The sequence below is a fragment of the Globicephala melas genome, chromosome 13 (genome assembly GCF_963455315.2).
Source record: "Globicephala melas chromosome 13, mGloMel1.2, whole genome shotgun sequence".
Lineage (NCBI taxonomy): Eukaryota > Metazoa > Chordata > Mammalia > Artiodactyla > Delphinidae > Globicephala > Globicephala melas.
The window spans coordinates 43,003,516-43,022,652 of record NC_083326.1 but is presented as its reverse complement, the minus strand read 5'-3'; the positions used below and the strand labels follow the sequence as shown (position 1 = coordinate 43,022,652).

The 19,137-nt window shown below is 37.2% G+C and overlaps 1 protein-coding gene across 1 annotated transcript in view; it reads left to right on the top strand.

Moving 5' to 3' along the window:
• DSG2 (desmoglein 2) overlaps nucleotides 1–19,137 on the top strand; it is a 47,182-nt gene that overhangs the window by 17,093 nt on the left and 10,952 nt on the right. The window contains exons 3-11 of the mRNA XM_030876470.2: nucleotides 2,373–2,507; nucleotides 6,532–6,693; nucleotides 6,839–6,983; nucleotides 7,798–7,964; nucleotides 10,017–10,154; nucleotides 10,269–10,454; nucleotides 13,920–14,185; nucleotides 16,938–17,080; nucleotides 17,373–17,600. Coding sequence (XP_030732330.2) covers nucleotides 2,373–2,507; nucleotides 6,532–6,693; nucleotides 6,839–6,983; nucleotides 7,798–7,964; nucleotides 10,017–10,154; nucleotides 10,269–10,454; nucleotides 13,920–14,185; nucleotides 16,938–17,080; nucleotides 17,373–17,600 — 1,570 coding nt within the window. The remainder of the gene's footprint in view (nucleotides 1–2,372; nucleotides 2,508–6,531; nucleotides 6,694–6,838; nucleotides 6,984–7,797; nucleotides 7,965–10,016; nucleotides 10,155–10,268; nucleotides 10,455–13,919; nucleotides 14,186–16,937; nucleotides 17,081–17,372; nucleotides 17,601–19,137) is intronic.

The following is a 19,137-nucleotide window of genomic DNA, read 5'->3' as shown; positions in this document are numbered from 1 at the left end:
CCGAGGGGATTATTCCTTTCTTTTGGACTCAGGGGCTTAATTTCATGGAAGACAGTTGTGCCTTTCCCAGATTGAAAACACACACTCCTGCTGAAACTGCTAGGTAGCGTTTCAGGGGCCTCCAGGGAGCTCCAGTCCTTTATGTCTCAGTGCAGAAAGAATTCAGAGAGAGGCAAAGTGATAAGTTAGAAGTGATTTATTAGACTAGGACACTTGTGAGGCTTACAAGGGAGCAGGCAAGCATTGCACTTCTCCAAGTACTTAGTGGGCTACTTTTTCAAAGGAAGAGGAGGGAGGGGGAGAAGACCACCTTCTTTTTCATTCTTTGAGTCTTCAATCATTAACTCCTCCTACATGCTGGGCAGGGGAGTTTTTGACCCTATATGGTGCATCCAGGACCGTCATAGCACTATGGAAAAATTATTTCAGGTCTCAGTACAACGAGGGTCTTTCACTTTGAAATGTCACCTTTCCATAAATTACTGTTTTTTTGTGTGCAGAGAGCATGTCCTAGGGGTCATTACCTTGCTGACGTCACTGGGCAGGTTGTAGGCCTTATTTTCCACTAGTGTTTGATTGTTTGGGGGCATGTCTCGTGCTTCTGTTTTGCATGGTTTTATTGCTAAGGGAGCCGATCAGGCTTTGATGCTAAGTGACTTGCTCTGCTTTGAGGCAAGCAAGCTTGTTTCAGGATTTTTCCATTGCTTTCTTGAATGATCATTAACGTACTGGGGTCTCCCAAAGTCCCCTAAAGTTCTCTCTCTATCTATATTCCCCTAGTGGGATTTCTGAGCTAACTGTTCGATTATCCTACTCTATCCCTATCACCTCAGACTCAGCCATTCCCACTCAAACACACGCACAGGAACTTCTATCCAGGCATGTCTGTGCAGCGTATTTTGACAATCTAAATGTCCATCAATGAGAGAATGGTAAAACAATTGATGGTACATGGAAGAATGTCCACCATGAGGTACTGAATGAAGAATCAAGGGGCAGGACTTCCCTGGTGGCGCAGTGGTTAAGAATCCACCTGCCAATGCAGCGGACACGGGTTCGAGACCTGCTCTGGGAAGATCCCACATGCTGCGGAACAACTAAGCCCGTGTGCCACAAACTAAGCCTGCGCTCTAGAGCCTGTGAGCCACAACTCCTGAGCCCGTGTGCCACAACTACTGAAGCCTGCACTCCTAGAGCCCGTGCTCCACAACAAGAGAAGCCACCACAATGAGAAGCCTGCGCACTGCAACCAAGGGTAGCCCCCGCTCGCCACAACTAGAGAAAGCCCAAGCGCAGCAACGAAGACCCAATGCAGCCAAAAATAAAATTAAATAAATAATGAATCACCCTTAAAAAAAAAATCAAGGGCCACAATGAGATGTACAGTATAATTCCATTTTTATAGAAAAAGAGACCTTTTTACATGTGCACATGTATGGTCATAAGAAAAGATCATAAAAGATATTTATCAAAAAAAAAAGATATTTATCAAGCTGTTAACAGTGAATGCTCCAAAGTATGAGTGGAAAAAGTAGGAGGATGTTTTACATTATAAACTTTAATGTTATTTTAATGTTTTGATACATAATTTAATTTTTTTAATTACAGAAGAATTTTTCCACTATAAACAAAGAAAAAAATCAGTGACCTAATGATAACCAGTGTAAATATTTTGAAATAAAATACATGTTATATACAGCAACAAAATGACTAAAACTGTAAACCTAGTGTAAAAATCATTTCTGATCTTAAAATACTAGGTCAGCTGTATTAAAATTTTCCTTGGATAAAATATATATTCATCTATTAAAGCACAACTGAAAATTTATAGAATAGTTTTCTACCTAAAGTTTTTGATAAACCAAAGGTGGGTGATTTAATCCTTTAACGTCATTCTTAAAACAATAAATCCATTAACTGACACTTGCACTAGTTTTAGTTAAATTGACATCAACAGGTTACTGACATGTAGTCTTAAAACATTAGTAATTCATTTTTATATTATAAGGCACCACAGAAAAATAAAACTTCATTTTCAGTCAGTAAGAAGAAAACTCATGATTTGGTACGTTAATTTTAATTTGCCCATTTGTAAGATCACTCAATTACTCTCACCTTTTTAACTCTTCACTCTGGGAGATCTCTTCTGACTGATAAAAAACTGCTTTGCTGGTTTGGAAACAAGCTCTTCAGGTATATAGTGTTTGCCAGAGTGTATATATTTCCTCTTTGAAAATGAAGCCTGTTAAAAAAATATGAAATTTATACCGTTAAATTTGCACAGCCCCTTTTCAACTTTTAGTAAATTTCAGGATGCCATACTAATGTCTTAGGGTACTTAATCATTTGGGGGCATTATTTTGTTGTTTTAGGCCTTACACTCAAGAAATGAAAATAAGCTGCTTCCTAAACATACTCACTCAGTGAGGCAAAAGCGCGCTTGGATTACTGCCCCTGTGGCTCTTCGGGAAGGAGAGGATCTGTCCAGGAAGAATCCGATTGCCAAGGTACCTTCTCAAGGGGAACAGGATAATGCATGCGTATTGCTAAAGTGTGGTCTGCGGACTTTCATGCTCACTTTAAAACTTTAGGAAAATTATATGATGTACTTACTGAGGTTTTAATATTCCACATATCACCTGGAAGAGCCTCTTTCCCATTCTGGAAGATGCAGCATTATTGGTGAACATATATATATATATATAATGTAGGGCTTTGATTCAACTAAGAGTTGAATCTGGCGCTAGTTGAATCTTTGTTTAACAGAGTGTTACAATGCTCAAAAGGAGATAGTATCACGTGTTGGGGGCGGGGCAATGTTCTTTTTCCTACCACCCTCCTAGTTTCTCTGTCTGTAGCCCTGGAAGTTGGACTGACAAAAAAACAGATTAACAAGAGAAAAACAAACAAGCTTAGTAACATGTCTGTCGCGCATGTAGCACCCAGAGGTGAGTAACTTAAAGGTTTGGTTAGGATTTGGGTTTATATAGCTACTTAGCAAAAGAACAATAAATTTTTAGAGAAGTGACGAGACGAAAAGGACCTTGAATCTCCAGGAGCAGCAAACTGTGGGAAGGCAGATATATGAGCAACTAATAATAGAAAAATCTAGTTAGTCAGGTTTGTTTTGTGGATTCCTCTGGTCCTGTCTCCAGGCTGATAAGGATCTAACTCCTGTGGTTAACCTTTGTCCTTCCTCTTAGAGAGTGGGGGAAAGGCACCTTTACAACTTTATGTCCTGCTCTTAGGCAAATAGGGGGAGGGCAGAGAGCTTTCTTGCATCTGATTCTTCTCAATTGCTTTCGGCTTGAAATAATTCTTATACCAGAGTTGCGTATTCTGCCACCCTACACATGAAAGTAGTTTTCAAAATGAAAAGAACTGATATCTAATAGGTGGTAGGGTGACCGACCACACATCCTGCCTGAAACAGTCTGAGTTTGTAGCCATTGTCCTAGCCTAATCATTAATAACTCCCCTTCCACTCTCAAAATGCCCATTGTTTTGGATAAATTTTATGGTAATTCTATTAATATGTATCTCAGACTTATCATGTGCAAGTCTGAACCCCTGATTTTTCCCAAAAGCTGTTCTCCATAAGTTTTACCCATTTCAGTAAACGGCACTATAATTCTATCCAATATTTCAAAAATGTAGCAAGTACTGTCAGTTCTATGCCAAAAATGTATTCCAGATCTGTCCACTTCTCCCCACTGCCACCCTCCTTGTCCGAGTCATTGTCAGCTCTGACCTGTGCTACCAAAAGCGCCCCAACTTCATCTCCCTGCCTTCACTCTTGCCTCTGCCTCCCCCCACCACAGTCCATTCTCCAGAAAGCAGCCAGAGTGATCTTTTGGGGGTTTTTTGTTTTGGTTTGGTTTTTTTATAAATTTATTTATTTTATTTATTTATTTTTGGCTGCATTGGGTCTTCGTTGCTGCACGCGGGCTTTCTCTAGTTGTGGTGATCGGGGGCTGCTCTTCCTTGTGGTGCGCGGGCTTCTCATTGCGGTGGCTTCCCTTGTTGCGGAGCACGGGCTCTAGGCTCGCAGGCTCAGTAGTTGTGGCACATGGGCTCAGTAGTTGCAGCTCACGGGCTCTAGAGTGCAGGCTCAGTAGTTGTGGCGCACGGGCTTAGTTGCTCCATGGCATGTGGGATCTTCCCAGACCAGGGCTCGAACCCGGGTCCCCTGCATTGGCAGGTTAATTCTTAACCACTGCTCCACCAGGGAAGCCCCAGAGTGATCTTTTGAAAAGACAAATCAAAGCATCCCCTTGGTGAGACCCTTTCAACAGCTGCCCACTGCAGTGGAAGGAGTAAACCCTCCGCGGCCTACAAGAGCTCTTGGGATTCATTGGCCTTGACCTCCTCTCTGACCTTAGCTCCTATCAGTCCCCAGCCCCCACTCTGCCACCTCCCTAAGCTGACACAAGCCATTCCAGCCTCCCACCCTTAGCACTTGCTGTTGCCTCTGCCTAGAACCCCCTCCCCACAGATACTTGCAGTATATCACAGCATCAAGCCTCTAGCCAAGAGTTACCTCCTGAAAGAATTCCCTTCCTGGCCTCACCCCATCTCAGTCCCCACACTCGTTCTGCTCAGTTTCTAGCTCATTCGCCTCCAGGACATTATGTCATAAATTGCTTGCTTGTTGTCTGGTTCCCTCAGTAGAGTGTAAGCTCCCCCAGGGCAAGGGCTTAGACCTTAGGGCCCACAGCTCATGCCCTGTGCCCTGAGCAGTGCCAACATCCAGTAGGTGTTCAGTAAACATTTGTGTGAATGAATAATTGTTCATATGCAAGTTGTACCTTCATCTTTCCCATCTTATAAACATTATACATGATGAGCTCCTTAAAAGAAAGAGCAGCTACAGAACAGAAGACAACACTTTCCTTTTTCCAACAGCATGTTGTTTTCATAGAAGCTTTCTAAAATCTAAATGTTTAATTACGGTTTTACATAATGGTATGTATATAAGGAGTTAAGCTTTTCGGTTTGGTTTGGTTTGGTTTGGTTTGGTTTGATGAGATATCTGAGTCATTCACACATTCTTTCACACATTCTTTCCGTAAAATGCATTGATTCTTTGGGGTTCGATAAGTGTTAGCTATTCTTCTTACTAATTTTAATTATAAAAGTTGTTCATCTTATTGTGGTAAATATTTCACAATACATATGTGTATCAAACGATCACATTGTACACTTTAAACCTACACAATGTTATGTCAATTATATTTCAATAAAGCTGGAAAAAAGTGAAAAAAAAAAGTTGTTCAGAGTAAAATGTACATAAAAAGCAAAAGATCTTGTATTTCCCCAACTTTCCAAATTCTCTGTCTAGGAGTAATACTGTCAACAGTTTAGTATCTTCCAGATCTTGTGAAATACATAAATATGTATATACTTACATACTCTTACATGCATGCATATATATACAAACCAGCTGTTATGTCCACACACAGTTTGCTTTTATTTTTAACGTAAGTGAAATTATATAATACATATAATTAGCACATAGAGATCTAGAATATTCTCTATAAATACTGAAGTATATATGTATATGCACATATACATGTGTTGTGTGTGTATATGCATGTACTTGGCAAAAAAAGAGAGACAGACAAACAGAAACACAGAGAACAAGAAAGACAAACAGAGAGAGAAGCTCAGTGAAAAGTGATCATGGGCTGCCCCAGGATCACCGTTCCACTCTTGGAGCAGAGCAGCTGTAGCAGGAGATTGGAGCCGCATTGATCATTCTCAGCAACAACCCCCAGCCCCAGTGCATGTTGAGAATCCTCTGGGAAGAATGTTTAGCTAATCCTGAGATTTCAGGACAAGAATTGGCCAGGCAGGTGGGTGGTGATGGCTTCAACGATGTCTGAAGAAAAGAAATTGTGGATCCAGTAGGAGGCCACAGAGACACACTTACTAATGAAGAGTGAGAGATACAGAAATGGCAAACAAACAAACGAATTGGAGATACAAATAAAGCTGTTTATAGAGGACGAAAGTGTTAACTACAGAAGACCCAGCGGGTTAGAAACCCTGATTTGCTGAAGCATTCCAAGCAGGCAAACACTTGACTATTTTAACCCTTCTATGGAAGGATGCCTTATTCATACTGTCCTGATAATCGAACGGAGTTATGAAGGTGATTTTGACTCTGCAATTTTTACCTTATGTGCTAAATTTAAAATCCATCCCCACCAAGATGTACCCCCCTAATGATACCTTAATTTCATAACAACCCTGAGAGGTAGGCAGTAGTGTCTCTTCAGGTTACAGATAAGAACACTGAGACACAGGAGGGTAGGTAACTGCCTCAGCATCACTACCTGGTGAGTGGCTGAGACAGGACCAGAACCAGGTCCTCTGACACCAGTACGTCTTCTCTGGAGCACTTGTGCACCGCCCACCCTCCACCCATCAACATCTGACAGCTTCAGAGCGAAATTTTCCATTAAAAACAATTACCTATAAGTTATAGAGAGTTTAACTTGAGGCATTCCTTTCTTATTTTTATGTTAGATACATTCTGATCTTGCAGAAGAAAAAGACCTAAAAATTACATACAAATACACTGGAAAAGGGATCACAGAGCCACCTTTTGGTGTGTTTGTCTTTAATAAAGACACCGGATTACTGAACGTTACCACCATTCTAGATCGAGAAGAAACACCATTTTTTCTGGTAAGAAGAACAATTTTACATTTATTAGTTTGTAGTTCTTCTTGGGTAATAATTATGTTATGTTTTATTATTGTTTTGAAACTATGGTACTTGAATGACCTCAGCTTAAATCTCATCCCTTCTATTATTTATGTCGTGATTTCAGCTAATGGGTTATGCTTTGGATGAGAAAGGAAACAACTTAGAGAAACCAATAGAACTCCGAATTAAAGTTCTTGACATCAATGACAATGAGCCAGTGTTCACACAGGACGTCTTTGTTGGGTCTGTTGAAGAGCTGAGTGCAGCAAGTAAGAGGTTATTTTTTTTTTATGAATGAATATCCAAGGCCAATTTATCCCCATTGTGTGACTGAACACTGAAACCTCTGTCTTAGTGGAGGCTGGGTATTACCCACAGGACAAATAATAATAAACGTATTGCTCTAGGTTTAGAACTGCTTTTTTGTTATAAATTTTTTACCCTCAAACAGATGTGGTAGATTGATGTGATAGGTTAGGTCTCTATAGCAACTATTCAATTTTAGTCTGTATCAGGAAAGCAGCCATAGATAACATGTAAACAAATAAGCATGGTTGTGTTCCAATAAAATTCTATTCACAAAAGCTGGTGGCTGGCTGGCTTTGGCTCACTGGCAGTAGTTTGCTGACCTTTGACATATTATTTCAACTGTCAGACTTCAATGCAAGTGTTAAATGCAGGAGAGATTTCTCTTTGATCAGAATGTAAAGAATAACTATGCTTCTCCTGAATTGCTTATATTTTAATAAGCATGTATTTGTATCTGTTCATTCTCCTTTCTTTGTATGGGTTATTAGGTCTATTAGAAACAAATTTGTGACCCTCCTATAGCAAGTGTTCAGGACTTCATCCTAAAAATTGTATGTACTAACCTCAGCCTCACCCTCACCTTATTTTTCCTATTCCTACCTCCATTCACACTTATTTCCTCAAACAATTAAATGTTTTGATCTTGGTAAACTGATTTTGATAAATACCTGGAATCCTTTTTGGAACAAGTTGATATTATAAATAAAATAATAACATACATTAAGTATGCTAGAAGTTGAGTTTCATCTTGGACACCTTTGTTTCTGATGCCAGATACCCTTGTGATGAAAATCACCGCAACAGATGCAGATGAGCCCAACACTCTGAATTCTAAAATTTCTTATAGAATCGTATCTCAGGAGCCTGCTAATTCTCCATTGTTTTACCTAAATAAAGATACAGGAGAGATTTATACAACCACTATTGCCTTGGACAGAGAGGTAAATTAATATTTTATGTTATTCATCTTTTCAGCTCTCCTCTGTCTTTCCAGTTATTCTCTAATTCTTTGCTAATTTTCTGACTTTGGTCTATGTTACTTACTCATAGGATAACTCGGAATAATCCTCCTCTAGGGATGTGCTGTCTAATATGGTAGCCATCAGCCATATGTGGCCATTGACCACTTGAAATGTGACTAGTCCAAATTGAGATGTGCTGTAAGTGGAAAATATACACCAGATTGGGAAGACTTAGTATGAAAAAAAAGAATGTGTAAAGTATCACCTTAATAATATTTTTGTTGATCACATGTTGAATTGATTATATTTTGGATACCATGGGTTAAATGAAATATATTTGTTTAAAATTAGTATTACCTGTTTCTTTTTACTTTTTTTATGTTTATTTATTTATGTCTTTGGCCACGCCACTCGGCTTGCAGAATCTTAGTTCCCCGACCAGGGATTGAACACGGGCCCTGGCAGTGAAGCCCCAAGTCCTAACCACTGGACCGCCAGGGAATTCCCTCTTCTCACTTTTTTAAATGTGGCTGCTAAAAACTTTAAAATTACGTAAGCAGTGTCCTAGGGCCTCTCCAGTCAGGATCTGTTTGCTAGAGAGTTCCAAAGCAATGTTCCTTAATTTGTGTCTCTATAATGAAACGTCAGGAATCTTTTGTACTACTAATACGTAGACAGAGGGAGGAAAACAGTTTGAAATAGGAATCCTATTTAGGGTAATAGAAGTATTTGTAAAGGAAAGAGTTACTGTAAATCCCAAATTGGAGGAAAATTTGAGTCAGTTTCCTAAAAAGGGTGCTTTTTCAAACATTTCATTTTTTGTTTCTAAGTCAAAGGGAACATTTTAGTTGAAAAAGGGAGAAGTTTTTTTAAATGCTACAGACATAAAGGTCTTAACAGCATGCAGAGTAAAATGCGGATGATCCAAAGAACAATGTATTATCATCAAATATAAATCATCATCCAGGCACCGTCAGGGTGTTTTGTATTACTTGGAAAAATGATGACTCTGGCCAGAGACGGAGAGGATGGTGCTCAACATTCCTCTCAAGGTCTTTGTAAAATTAAAGCATATTATTACTCCTAAAATTCTACTCTACCTTTTTGCATAAAATGAGAATGGAAAAGTACTATTTTGAATTAGTAGTGTGATTTTTTTAAATGAGCTTCGTCTCTGGAAAGTTTAACCAGAAAATACTGGCTGTCGCTTATTGGGCACTTACCACATGCCTGGTGCTATTACAAGCCTTTTATGTGGAATAACTCAAATTAACTTCACCTGTAAACCGTGTGCAGCAGATACAATTACCCCCATTTTACATAGAAGGAAACCAAGGAGCAAAGGGATAATGTGTGTCCAACCCAGCTAGTAAGTCAGAATTGGAACCCAGCCAGCTGGTTCCAAAGCCGATGCTGTCCTGCCTCTCACTGAGCACAGGGTCCCCAGGCATTGGCACTGGCTGCCCGGCTCCTTAAACAACACCCACACTGAATGGAGCCATCAGAAGGGGACCACGTGGAAGAGAGGTTTCCCTTTGGAGTAATATCTGAAACGTTATTCTCTAGGACACGTTCTCCAAGAATCTAATCTCCCGGGATGTATGGACAAAGTTCACCAGTTTTGCCTTCACTGGTCAAGTGTTCTTGGAGGATTAAGTTTTCCTGGCTTAACTTTTAGCTGAAAATGATGTGTGGGATAGAAAAAACCAAGTCCTAGAGTCCCATCACTTCCAGTATAGTGCAAACTACATTTTGAATGCACTCTTTTGTGCTCAGACTATTTTAAGGAGAGTCTCATCTCCTGATAAATATCACCAATGACATAATTAAGAATTCACTATCAACAACTGCATTAGGGAAAAGCTCTGATGGCAAATAAACAGCATCTTCATAGGATTAACAGCAGATCATGAAACTTATTTATGAATAAAACATACTGTGGTTCATTCCCTTGATGATAAAGTGAACTAAAACCAGAAAGATAGAGCCATTCATTTTCACCCCAGCTGGATATTTTTTATTTCCCTGTAGGAACACAGCAGTTATACTTTGACGGTAGAAGCAAGAGATGGCAACGGACAAGTAACAGATAAGCCAGTAAAACAAGCTCAAGTTCAGATTCATATTTTGGACGTCAATGACAATATACCTGTAGTCGAAAATAAAGTGGTAACTATTATTTTTATAACAAACATGCCTATGTATATTTTAGTCATAAACTAAAAATATATCACCTAGGTTTGTGTTACCTCAGAATAAAAATTGCCTGTTTATGTTTTGCAGTATGAAGGAATAGTTGAAGAAAACAAAGCCAATGTAGAACTTTTACGCATAAAAGTGTTCGATGCAGATGAAGTAGGCTCCGATAATTGGTTAGCCAATTTTACTTTTGCATCAGGAAATGAAGGGGGTTATTTCCACATAGAAACTGATACTCAAACTAATGAAGGAATCGTGACCCTTATTAAGGTAAGTACTTAGTGTTCAAAACTGGAATGGGAGAAGCTGGTCCAGAGGAGGGAACTGATCTATTTTGAGCTCCACATATTTACAAGTACTTTTCATAATCAGTTAACTGGCACCACAGTTGTAGAGATAGGAGCCACCCCTACTAGCCCAATTTCTGTGGTTAGTAAGTGGTTACACTTTTTGTGTTTCTAATGTCAGTAGTAGGAGGGTCACATTTTGAAGCACAGTGTTCTAAGTGTGCTTAATTGAATCAAGGAACAAAAATTTAATGGTGTTATTAAGCATATGGGTCTTAAACAATTAAAACCCTTACTCCCACAGAATTTCTTAAACAAAACTTAGAGGATGCATCTTTATCTAACAGAATAAGTAAAGAAGAATATCAGTGTATGTTTAAATGGTTTATGGTAGAATTACCTTATCAGATTTTAAAATAAAAAGCAAAGCTGCAGCTTTCAAAATACTGTTTCATTAAGTCACAGACAAAAATTGATTCCAGAGGTTTCCACATTTTTACAAAAACTTAATATATGGCATAGTATGTAAACCCTAATAGCAGGAAGAGGAATGATGATAATGTATAACCGAATAGGGAAAAATTAACTTGAGGTTTCATAGTAATAATTATTGATACCATTTATCAGTAGGCTACTGTACGCATTTAGATTATTACTTTTTGTAAAGCAAAGGAAAATAGAAGAAGATTAGCTCATGTTTGAAGGGAAGACACACTTTATGATTACTGAATACATGGATAATGGCATCAGAGACGAAATAGATTTACTTGCTTATACAGAACTAAGCATACTTTTTAGTCACAGATTATGGGTGCAACCATGCTAGATGCCTGAGATAAAAAGCCAGTAATACACATAAGGAGAAACAATCACTTAGTGATGAATAATAGAAATACCCCCAATGCACCATGGTAGCACAAAAAGGGGTTATCAAAGGGGGCATGAAAAAAATAGTAAATTTAGTATTAAAATGACAGCAACAGATTAAGAAAATTACAAATTTACTTTTCCAATTGTATAAAGAATCACTTCCAAAGTATAAAGGCGGTAATCAGATTTCATTCAAATGAATGGACAAGGAAGATAGATAAAGAAGATATACAAAGAGCAAATGTGTGCATAAAGGATACTCAACATCATTAGTCTTTAGGGAAGATGCAAATTAAGACTATGTGAGCTACCACTGCACACCTGCTAGAATAAGCTACAATCAAAGGAAGACCGACAACACCAAGTATCAGCAAGAATTATAGAACTGGAACTCCTATATATTGCCAGTGGAAACATTAAATGGTAGAGCCAGTTTGGCAGTTTTATAAAAAGTTAAACATTGAGTAGTTATCCAGTGACCTAACAATTTAGTCCTAGGTATCCACCCAAGAAAAATAAAAACATACATCTACAAAAAAACCAAAAAACTTGCATGCAAGTGTTCATAGTGGCTTGTATTCCTAACAATGAAAAACTGGTAACAGTCCAAATGTCCACCAACTGGTGAGCAGATAAAATGTGGTCTATTGATACAATGGAATGCTCTTGAGCAATAAAAAGAAATGAAGTACTGATACATGCTACAATGTGGATGAACCTCAAAAACATTCTGCTTTATACAGACACAAAATATTACGTACTGTATGATTCTATTTGTGTGAAATTTCTAGGAAAGGCAAAAAGCGCTTCTATAGAAAACAGGTCTGTGGTTGCTTAGGGTGGGTTGTGATTTGGCTACAAATAGGCAAAAAGGAACTTTTGGGGAGTGATGGAAGTGTTCTAAAACCAACAGTCTTGATATTTGCAAAACCATATAGGCTTGTGAAACATCCTCATGTTTTACACTTAAAAAGGGTAAATTTCATTGTAGGTAAATCATACCTCAATAAAGCAGTCTAAAAAAGAAACAGGAGAAGAATAGATACTTTAAACTGTAGAAACAGAGATAGTAAATCATCACATGAGAAAAAGCCTCAGCTGCGTTAACAAATAAGTTTAGTATCTTTAATGCTATTGAAGATAGCAAAAATGGGAGTGATAAAATATGCTAACAGTTGCAAAACTAGAGGTATAGGCCCTCATACATTGCGCTTGATGGTGAAAAATTTTCCATTCTCTTTGGAGCACGATGGCTATTTATAACAAACACTATGAAACATTTTTTATGTCGCCAGTACCTAGCTCATTTTTTTTTTTTACCATTGTCTTATTCTTCCATGGTCTTTGAATACTAATGACATATGGCTGAAAGATTTTATTTCTCATCCGACATACATCATACCATCAAAATAAGTGTGTGAAGTGCAAGAGCAACTTAAAAAGACAATAACTTTCACAAGGATTCTACAGTCACAAAGAGTGTATTTTTCTGTAGTCAATTTGTGTTGTGTTATTATTGTCCCAATGCCACAGTGGCCCATATAATAAAGGGGGCAGAAGTTATATATCCAGAACTCTATAGAGAGGAAAACGGATTTCATAATAAATCATCCAAAAACAAAAGTGAACATTGCAGTAATTCGTGTAAATACATGTAATATATTTAATGATATACTGAAGAAACAGCAAAAATGGTCAGTCAGTACATCTAAATGGTCAGGACCACTAGAAATAAAAAGCAACAGGACCTACATAAACTTTGACTGGGTGCTTCTTCCCTCTGCAGCTCAACAAGGGAAAAATAATTTGTATAAAAACGTTCAGAGCAGTATTAACTGCAAATAGTCGAAATGCCTAATAACAGAATGGCTAAGTAAATTAAGTGTATCTAAATAGTAGAATACTATAGAAATGTTTTCAAAAAGAAAATGGACAAATTGGAACATAAAATATGCATAGAGTGATAAACTGATTATATCAAAGGTACTTAATAAATACCACAATTCACAAAGATCAAAGTATTTAGAGGAGGATTAATCTTTTATGGCATTAATAGCAAACCAGATATTAATAGACATTATGCTAAAAAGCAGGGGGTTAGATTCTCCGTTTAAACAAATTTGAAAATCCCTAGGCTTAACAAAGCTAAATAGTTGTTTTTCCTACAGGACGTCTCAGTTTTATATGCCATGGGAGAGAGCTGGCTGTGCCTACTTATGTAGCCCTTTTCACCAGAACAAACCCCTGGAGCACATTTTAAGGAATATTATATTGGATGTCCATTAACTTTTTTTTATTAAGAAAAAAAATCACTTCAGATTGCTAAAAATAAAAATGTATACGTTTTAAATGATTTTGACCTTAAATAAATTGGGGATGCTTCCTAAACATCCTTAACATTTATGAACATCAAAATTGACAGACTTTTTAATGGCATGGTACCAATATAAGAGTTGGACTACTCAGTACTGCTGTATTTTTCATGTTTTAAATTATTATAATCTGACACTAAAACCACACATGTGTGTTCTAGTTTTTGTCCCTTTTAAAAGCATTCCCTTTGATTTTGCCTTTCTAGGAAGTAGATTATGAAGAAATGAAGAATCTTGACGTCAACATTATTGTCACTAACAAAGCAGCTTTTCACAAATCAGTTAAGAATAAATATAAGCCTACACCCATTCCGATCAAAGTCAAAGTGAAAAATGTGAAAGAAGGCATTTATTTTAAAAGCAGCATAATCCAATTTCACACTAGCGAGAGTGCGGAAAAATCAAGCCAAAGCCAAATAATGGGAAAATTTCAAGCTTTTGATGGCGACACTGGACAAGTAGCCCGTGTAAAGTAAGAGATAGTTATGAATATTGTTTCATCATTTTAAATGACTTTGAATGCCTATTTTCAAAAATCGTAATGAAATTTTAACACTTCACTCCTTCGAACCCCGCCATTATAATCCCCCAAAGGTCTATAGGTTAAATTTCCTAGAGTTGTACATGTCACTGAGAGGCAAAGAGGAGATTTCCCAGGATCCCTTTCCCTCCACCACCCGAGTATGAGGCAGAGGCTGGGTTGCTCACCTCAAAACAGTTCTGGGTAGAGAAGGCTAAAAAGCAACAAAGAGAAAGTTCAGAAAGACACTTTCTAAAATCTGTCTTAAAGGAGTATTAGAGATAAGAAAATAGCAAATAAAATTTACTGCAAAATCCACTTTATACAAGGTTGGTTAAGAGAAATAAAAATAGCTGCATAATATATTTTAATAATGGGGAATCCAGTTTCATTTGCTCATAAGCCTTGGAAATTGATCTTCATTTAAACCAGGCCATTTGAGCTAGGGATTGATGAAACTTTTGTAATGCTTGTCTTGGTCATGGTGACCTTTACTCAGAATATACTTATTGAGAACCTACTAAATGCCGCTCCTGTGCTGGAAGGTGCTGGATTGTGTCCACTCTGTAGCGACACCTAGGTTTGCAAGATCCATTCACATTTTCAAAGTGAATTTACATCTTAGATCTCAGAGCCATACCATCAAAAGATGACTCTCTACAGAGCTATTATTTATGAAGTTCTACCTAGCTGTAGTTATTTGGTTGAATTTAAGAATCCCCACCTGCCACCCGAGACACAACAGCTTCTATGTTTTCCTGCTGTCGGTGCCAGAGTTGTCGGTTGCTTCACTCTCCTTAGGCCTATGTCCCTGGGTGCCAGTACTCATGAAACATTGTATTTAGATGCGTGGCCAACCATAGCACGAATGAGAATATGGAGGAAGCTCTTCAACAATCTCTTTCGTTTTAGTGAATCTCCTTTTCATGGAATTCATCGGCCAATAGTAGCAAGTGACCTTTTTCCAAAATTATGTTAACGAACAGCTTCCATTGTGTTTTCTGCAATGTCTTGGGGACCCCTTTTTGCCCACCTTAACTTCAGGAACCAGTCTAGCTTCTCTCGACTTTTATAGTCTACTTTTTATTTCCATGGCTCTAACCTTAAGGAGGCAGTCCCCACCTAAATCCCCAGAATTGAGAATGAGTGTTCCTTATGATTCCTCACGCTGTCCCCTGAGAGGCTTAGATGCTCTAATTAATTATCCTCCAATAATATTGTGACTCTCTATTGAAACTTCTGTTTCCATCTAACTATTTAATTTTGGTTGCTGTTTTTAGTAAGAGTTATGACTGTATCAAAAGATCATATGTTCTTCCTTGAAAAATAATGAACCATGTTTCTTTACTCCTCAGAAGTATTTTATTTTTAGCATACACTTACAGAATTTTAGAATAAGAATGATCTTAAAGATTAACTCAAACCTACTATTTTACAGATAAGGAATGAGAGGCACAGCTAAGTGAAATAATTTTCCAGTATTCACCTAATCTAGAAATGTTGATAAGGACAGCAGAAGAATCACTCTCTTAACTTTGTCATAATTTACTCTTTTACTGATTATTCATATGCATCAGTTGTTATGGTATTTGACATGACATGTGAGCTGCATCCTACTTTGAATGGTGTCTAGTTTTCACAGTAGAAAACAGAAAATCCCTTAAATGAGACCACACAAAACATTCCATTGTGAAATGTGATTCTTATTACTTTAACTTCGTCTTTGGTATAAGCATTATTTGGGAAAACATTGACAGCAGCTAAGTTCAAGCTTTAAAATTCCAGCCATGAAATTCAGAAATATTTGTGAAAATCCAAATGTATCATCATTTACTGGTATAAATATTAAAAGACAGGAAAGTTTAGTTCGAGTGTATATTAAATAGTCACTATAAACAAATATTGCCATATATTAGCCACTCATTTTTGTATGCCTAAACAGCCACTTAATAGAAAATAAATCATTAATATGATTGGTTGCATCAAATTCTCATATGTTTGGTTTGTATTTGGATACATTTTAAACTCGATGGTATTAAATTACATATATTTCTGAAAATGTACTATGAATGTTCTCCTTGCCTTCCCAAAGCTGTCTCTTTTTGCACTAATTCTCCTTTGCTTTGAAGGAATAAACCCAGAAATCACCTTATCAGCATTGTTTTCACTTTTAACCATTTCTAACTGAAAGAAGCCTATTGCTCTGAACAATCAACAATATCCCAAAATTTAAAGTACTTCCATTTAAGGCAGTCATTGATTTTTTAAATTGATACTTTTAAATATTGATAATATGCCAATAAATAATAGAATGTAAAACTGCTTTTCTCCACGAGTTCTTGTTGGGTGACTAAGTTATCCTCCAAGGTTAACTCCAAATTTAAGGAAAACTAGATTGAAAGCTGTAAGGCAGACTGAAGAGCAACTCGTAAACCTCCCGGGTGAGTAGGCAAGGGCGTCGCCCTTGCACATATGTCTTGGGTATGTTACAGAAATAAGGAAGGGTCCAAAGTAAGTGTGATACACAGTAAACAGAGGGGCTTTTAGGATAGTTTCAAGAAATTAAAAAACATTCCAAACTAATGCCTGTAATAAGAACATATATAAGAAAGCAGAAATTAAACTTAAAAGAGTTATAGATATTAGTTGTAGATAGTCTCAATTTATCCAGAGCTCAAAATTAATTTTGTCTGCTTTCTAACAGATATGCCAAATTTGAAGATATAGACAATTGGATCTCTGTGGATTCTGCCACCTCTGAAATCAGACTTGTAAAAATTCCTGATTATGAATCCAGATATGTCCAAAATGGTACATACACTGCAAAGATTTTGGCTGTGACAGAAGGTAAGTTATTAAATAGACATTTTTTCTTGGTTATATGCATTTAGATTTTATTTTCCAGCATCAGAGACCTTTGTTTTGATCTTGTAGGAATGCCAAATGGGTAAACCTTCACATTTCTACTTATTTAGTGGATTAAAAGATATTACTTGATCTGAATATGAAAACATATCTAAGATAGAAAGCATCCTAATTTGGTTACTACCTTCTCCTTACCAAATTGGCAAGAGAATTCAAACTATGTCCATATGAGCAGTATAACCAAAATATACATTATCTTTTTCTTATTTTTAAGAATATCCTAGAAAAACCATCACTGGCACTATTAGTATCACGGTTGAAGACATCAATGACAATTGTCCCACACTGGTCGACCCTGTGCAGACTGTCTGTGATGATGTGCAATACGTGAACGTGACCGCAGAGGACCTGGACGGACCCCAAAACAGCTGGCCTTTCAGTTTCTCTGTCATTGACAAACCAGCTGGAATGGCAGAAAGGTGGAAAATAGTAAGCCGAGAAAGTAAGCAAAACCACTGGACTATATGTTTAAACATGATAGAAATCTAAAATCCTTATAATACAGGCTTTTTTCTTGGCATGAATTACATTTCCAATACAACTGAGTTTATAAAATGAGGGTCTGAAACTCAGGCATAGTGTCTTTGATCTGCCTAATAATAAATACCCTATTTGGAGAGAGTGAAGGGAAATAGATATCTAATATCTTTAAAGTATTTGGCTACAAATAGGCAAAAAGGAACTATTTTACAAACTCATCTTTTTCCCATGTCCCCTGCACTGGGTATTCTCCAAATCGCTCTTGAAGTAGTTGTCTCGTAAGCTGAGGAATACGTTGCCTCTCTAAGCACAGCAATCAGAGTAGGTGCCTTCTAAAAATCTTGATGTATGGTAACGATGATTCCATTAAAAATAACTCTTACGGAACATATACCATGTGCCAGGCACTCTGCTATCCCTTCATATGCATTATCATGTTTACTTCTTACCCCATAACCTTATTCCCTGATTACAGCTGAGGAAACTTTGGCTTAACTAGAGTTAGAGAGCTCGTTTGAAGTCACAAAGCTGGTAAGTGATGGACAAAACATGGAAAGGAGTCTGTCTGTCCCCTTGCCCCCCATGCCCGAAGGACATGTGCATAAATCCGTATCTTGGGACATATTCCCTTATTGACGTGCTCTGTTGGCTTCCTTCAAGGTGGTTTCAAATGTAGAAAAATCTATCCAGAAGACTCTTTTTGTTTTAAACAGGTAGTGCTCGTTTCAGAAAAGTTTTAAATGTAATACCCCAATTTTTCTTAACTTTTAAGTTTATTGTTTTCTTAGGCTTAGCAAATTTTACAGTCATTTTAAGAGGCTTTGAATCATGTTTGGTCCAATTTACAAACTAAACACCTTTAACATTTCAATATATTTATAAATTTAGTATATTTGGCTTCCTTTTTATGTATTTCAATGATCTGAATTAACAAATAAAACTTTCTTGTGATTCCTATACTCTAAAATACCAGTAAATTTAACTTATAAATACATCAAACCTGACATCCTCTTCAGTGGTCCAATACTGAACAAACCGGTGATATTTCAACCTAAAACCATAAATCTAAATTAGTAACATAATTACACATTTTGAACTGGAGTTACATAGCTGTCACGTTAATAGGGCTAATTGTCCTTAAAATATTACAAGTGTATAAATATAATAACAAATGCAAATAATTTCTTTACAATGCAAAAATATTAAAACTAAATCTTTAGTTTGTTTAAATATTCCTATACTTAATTCCGAATCTTCTTAGGGTTTATGTACTCACTTGCAAAAGATAGTTATGTTGTTGGTTAACTCAAGTGGTCTCCCCAGTAAGCGGTGACAATCACCATCTTGATTCATTGAGGTTCCTTAAGATCAAGTTTTCAACTAGCATGAGCCCTGGGATGCAGACATCCAGATGATTCTTCTTATGGTAATTAAGTCACAGGCCTCAAGACTCACGTCGGGGTTGGTCCCCTGACTCACATTATCTCATTCTGTACTCA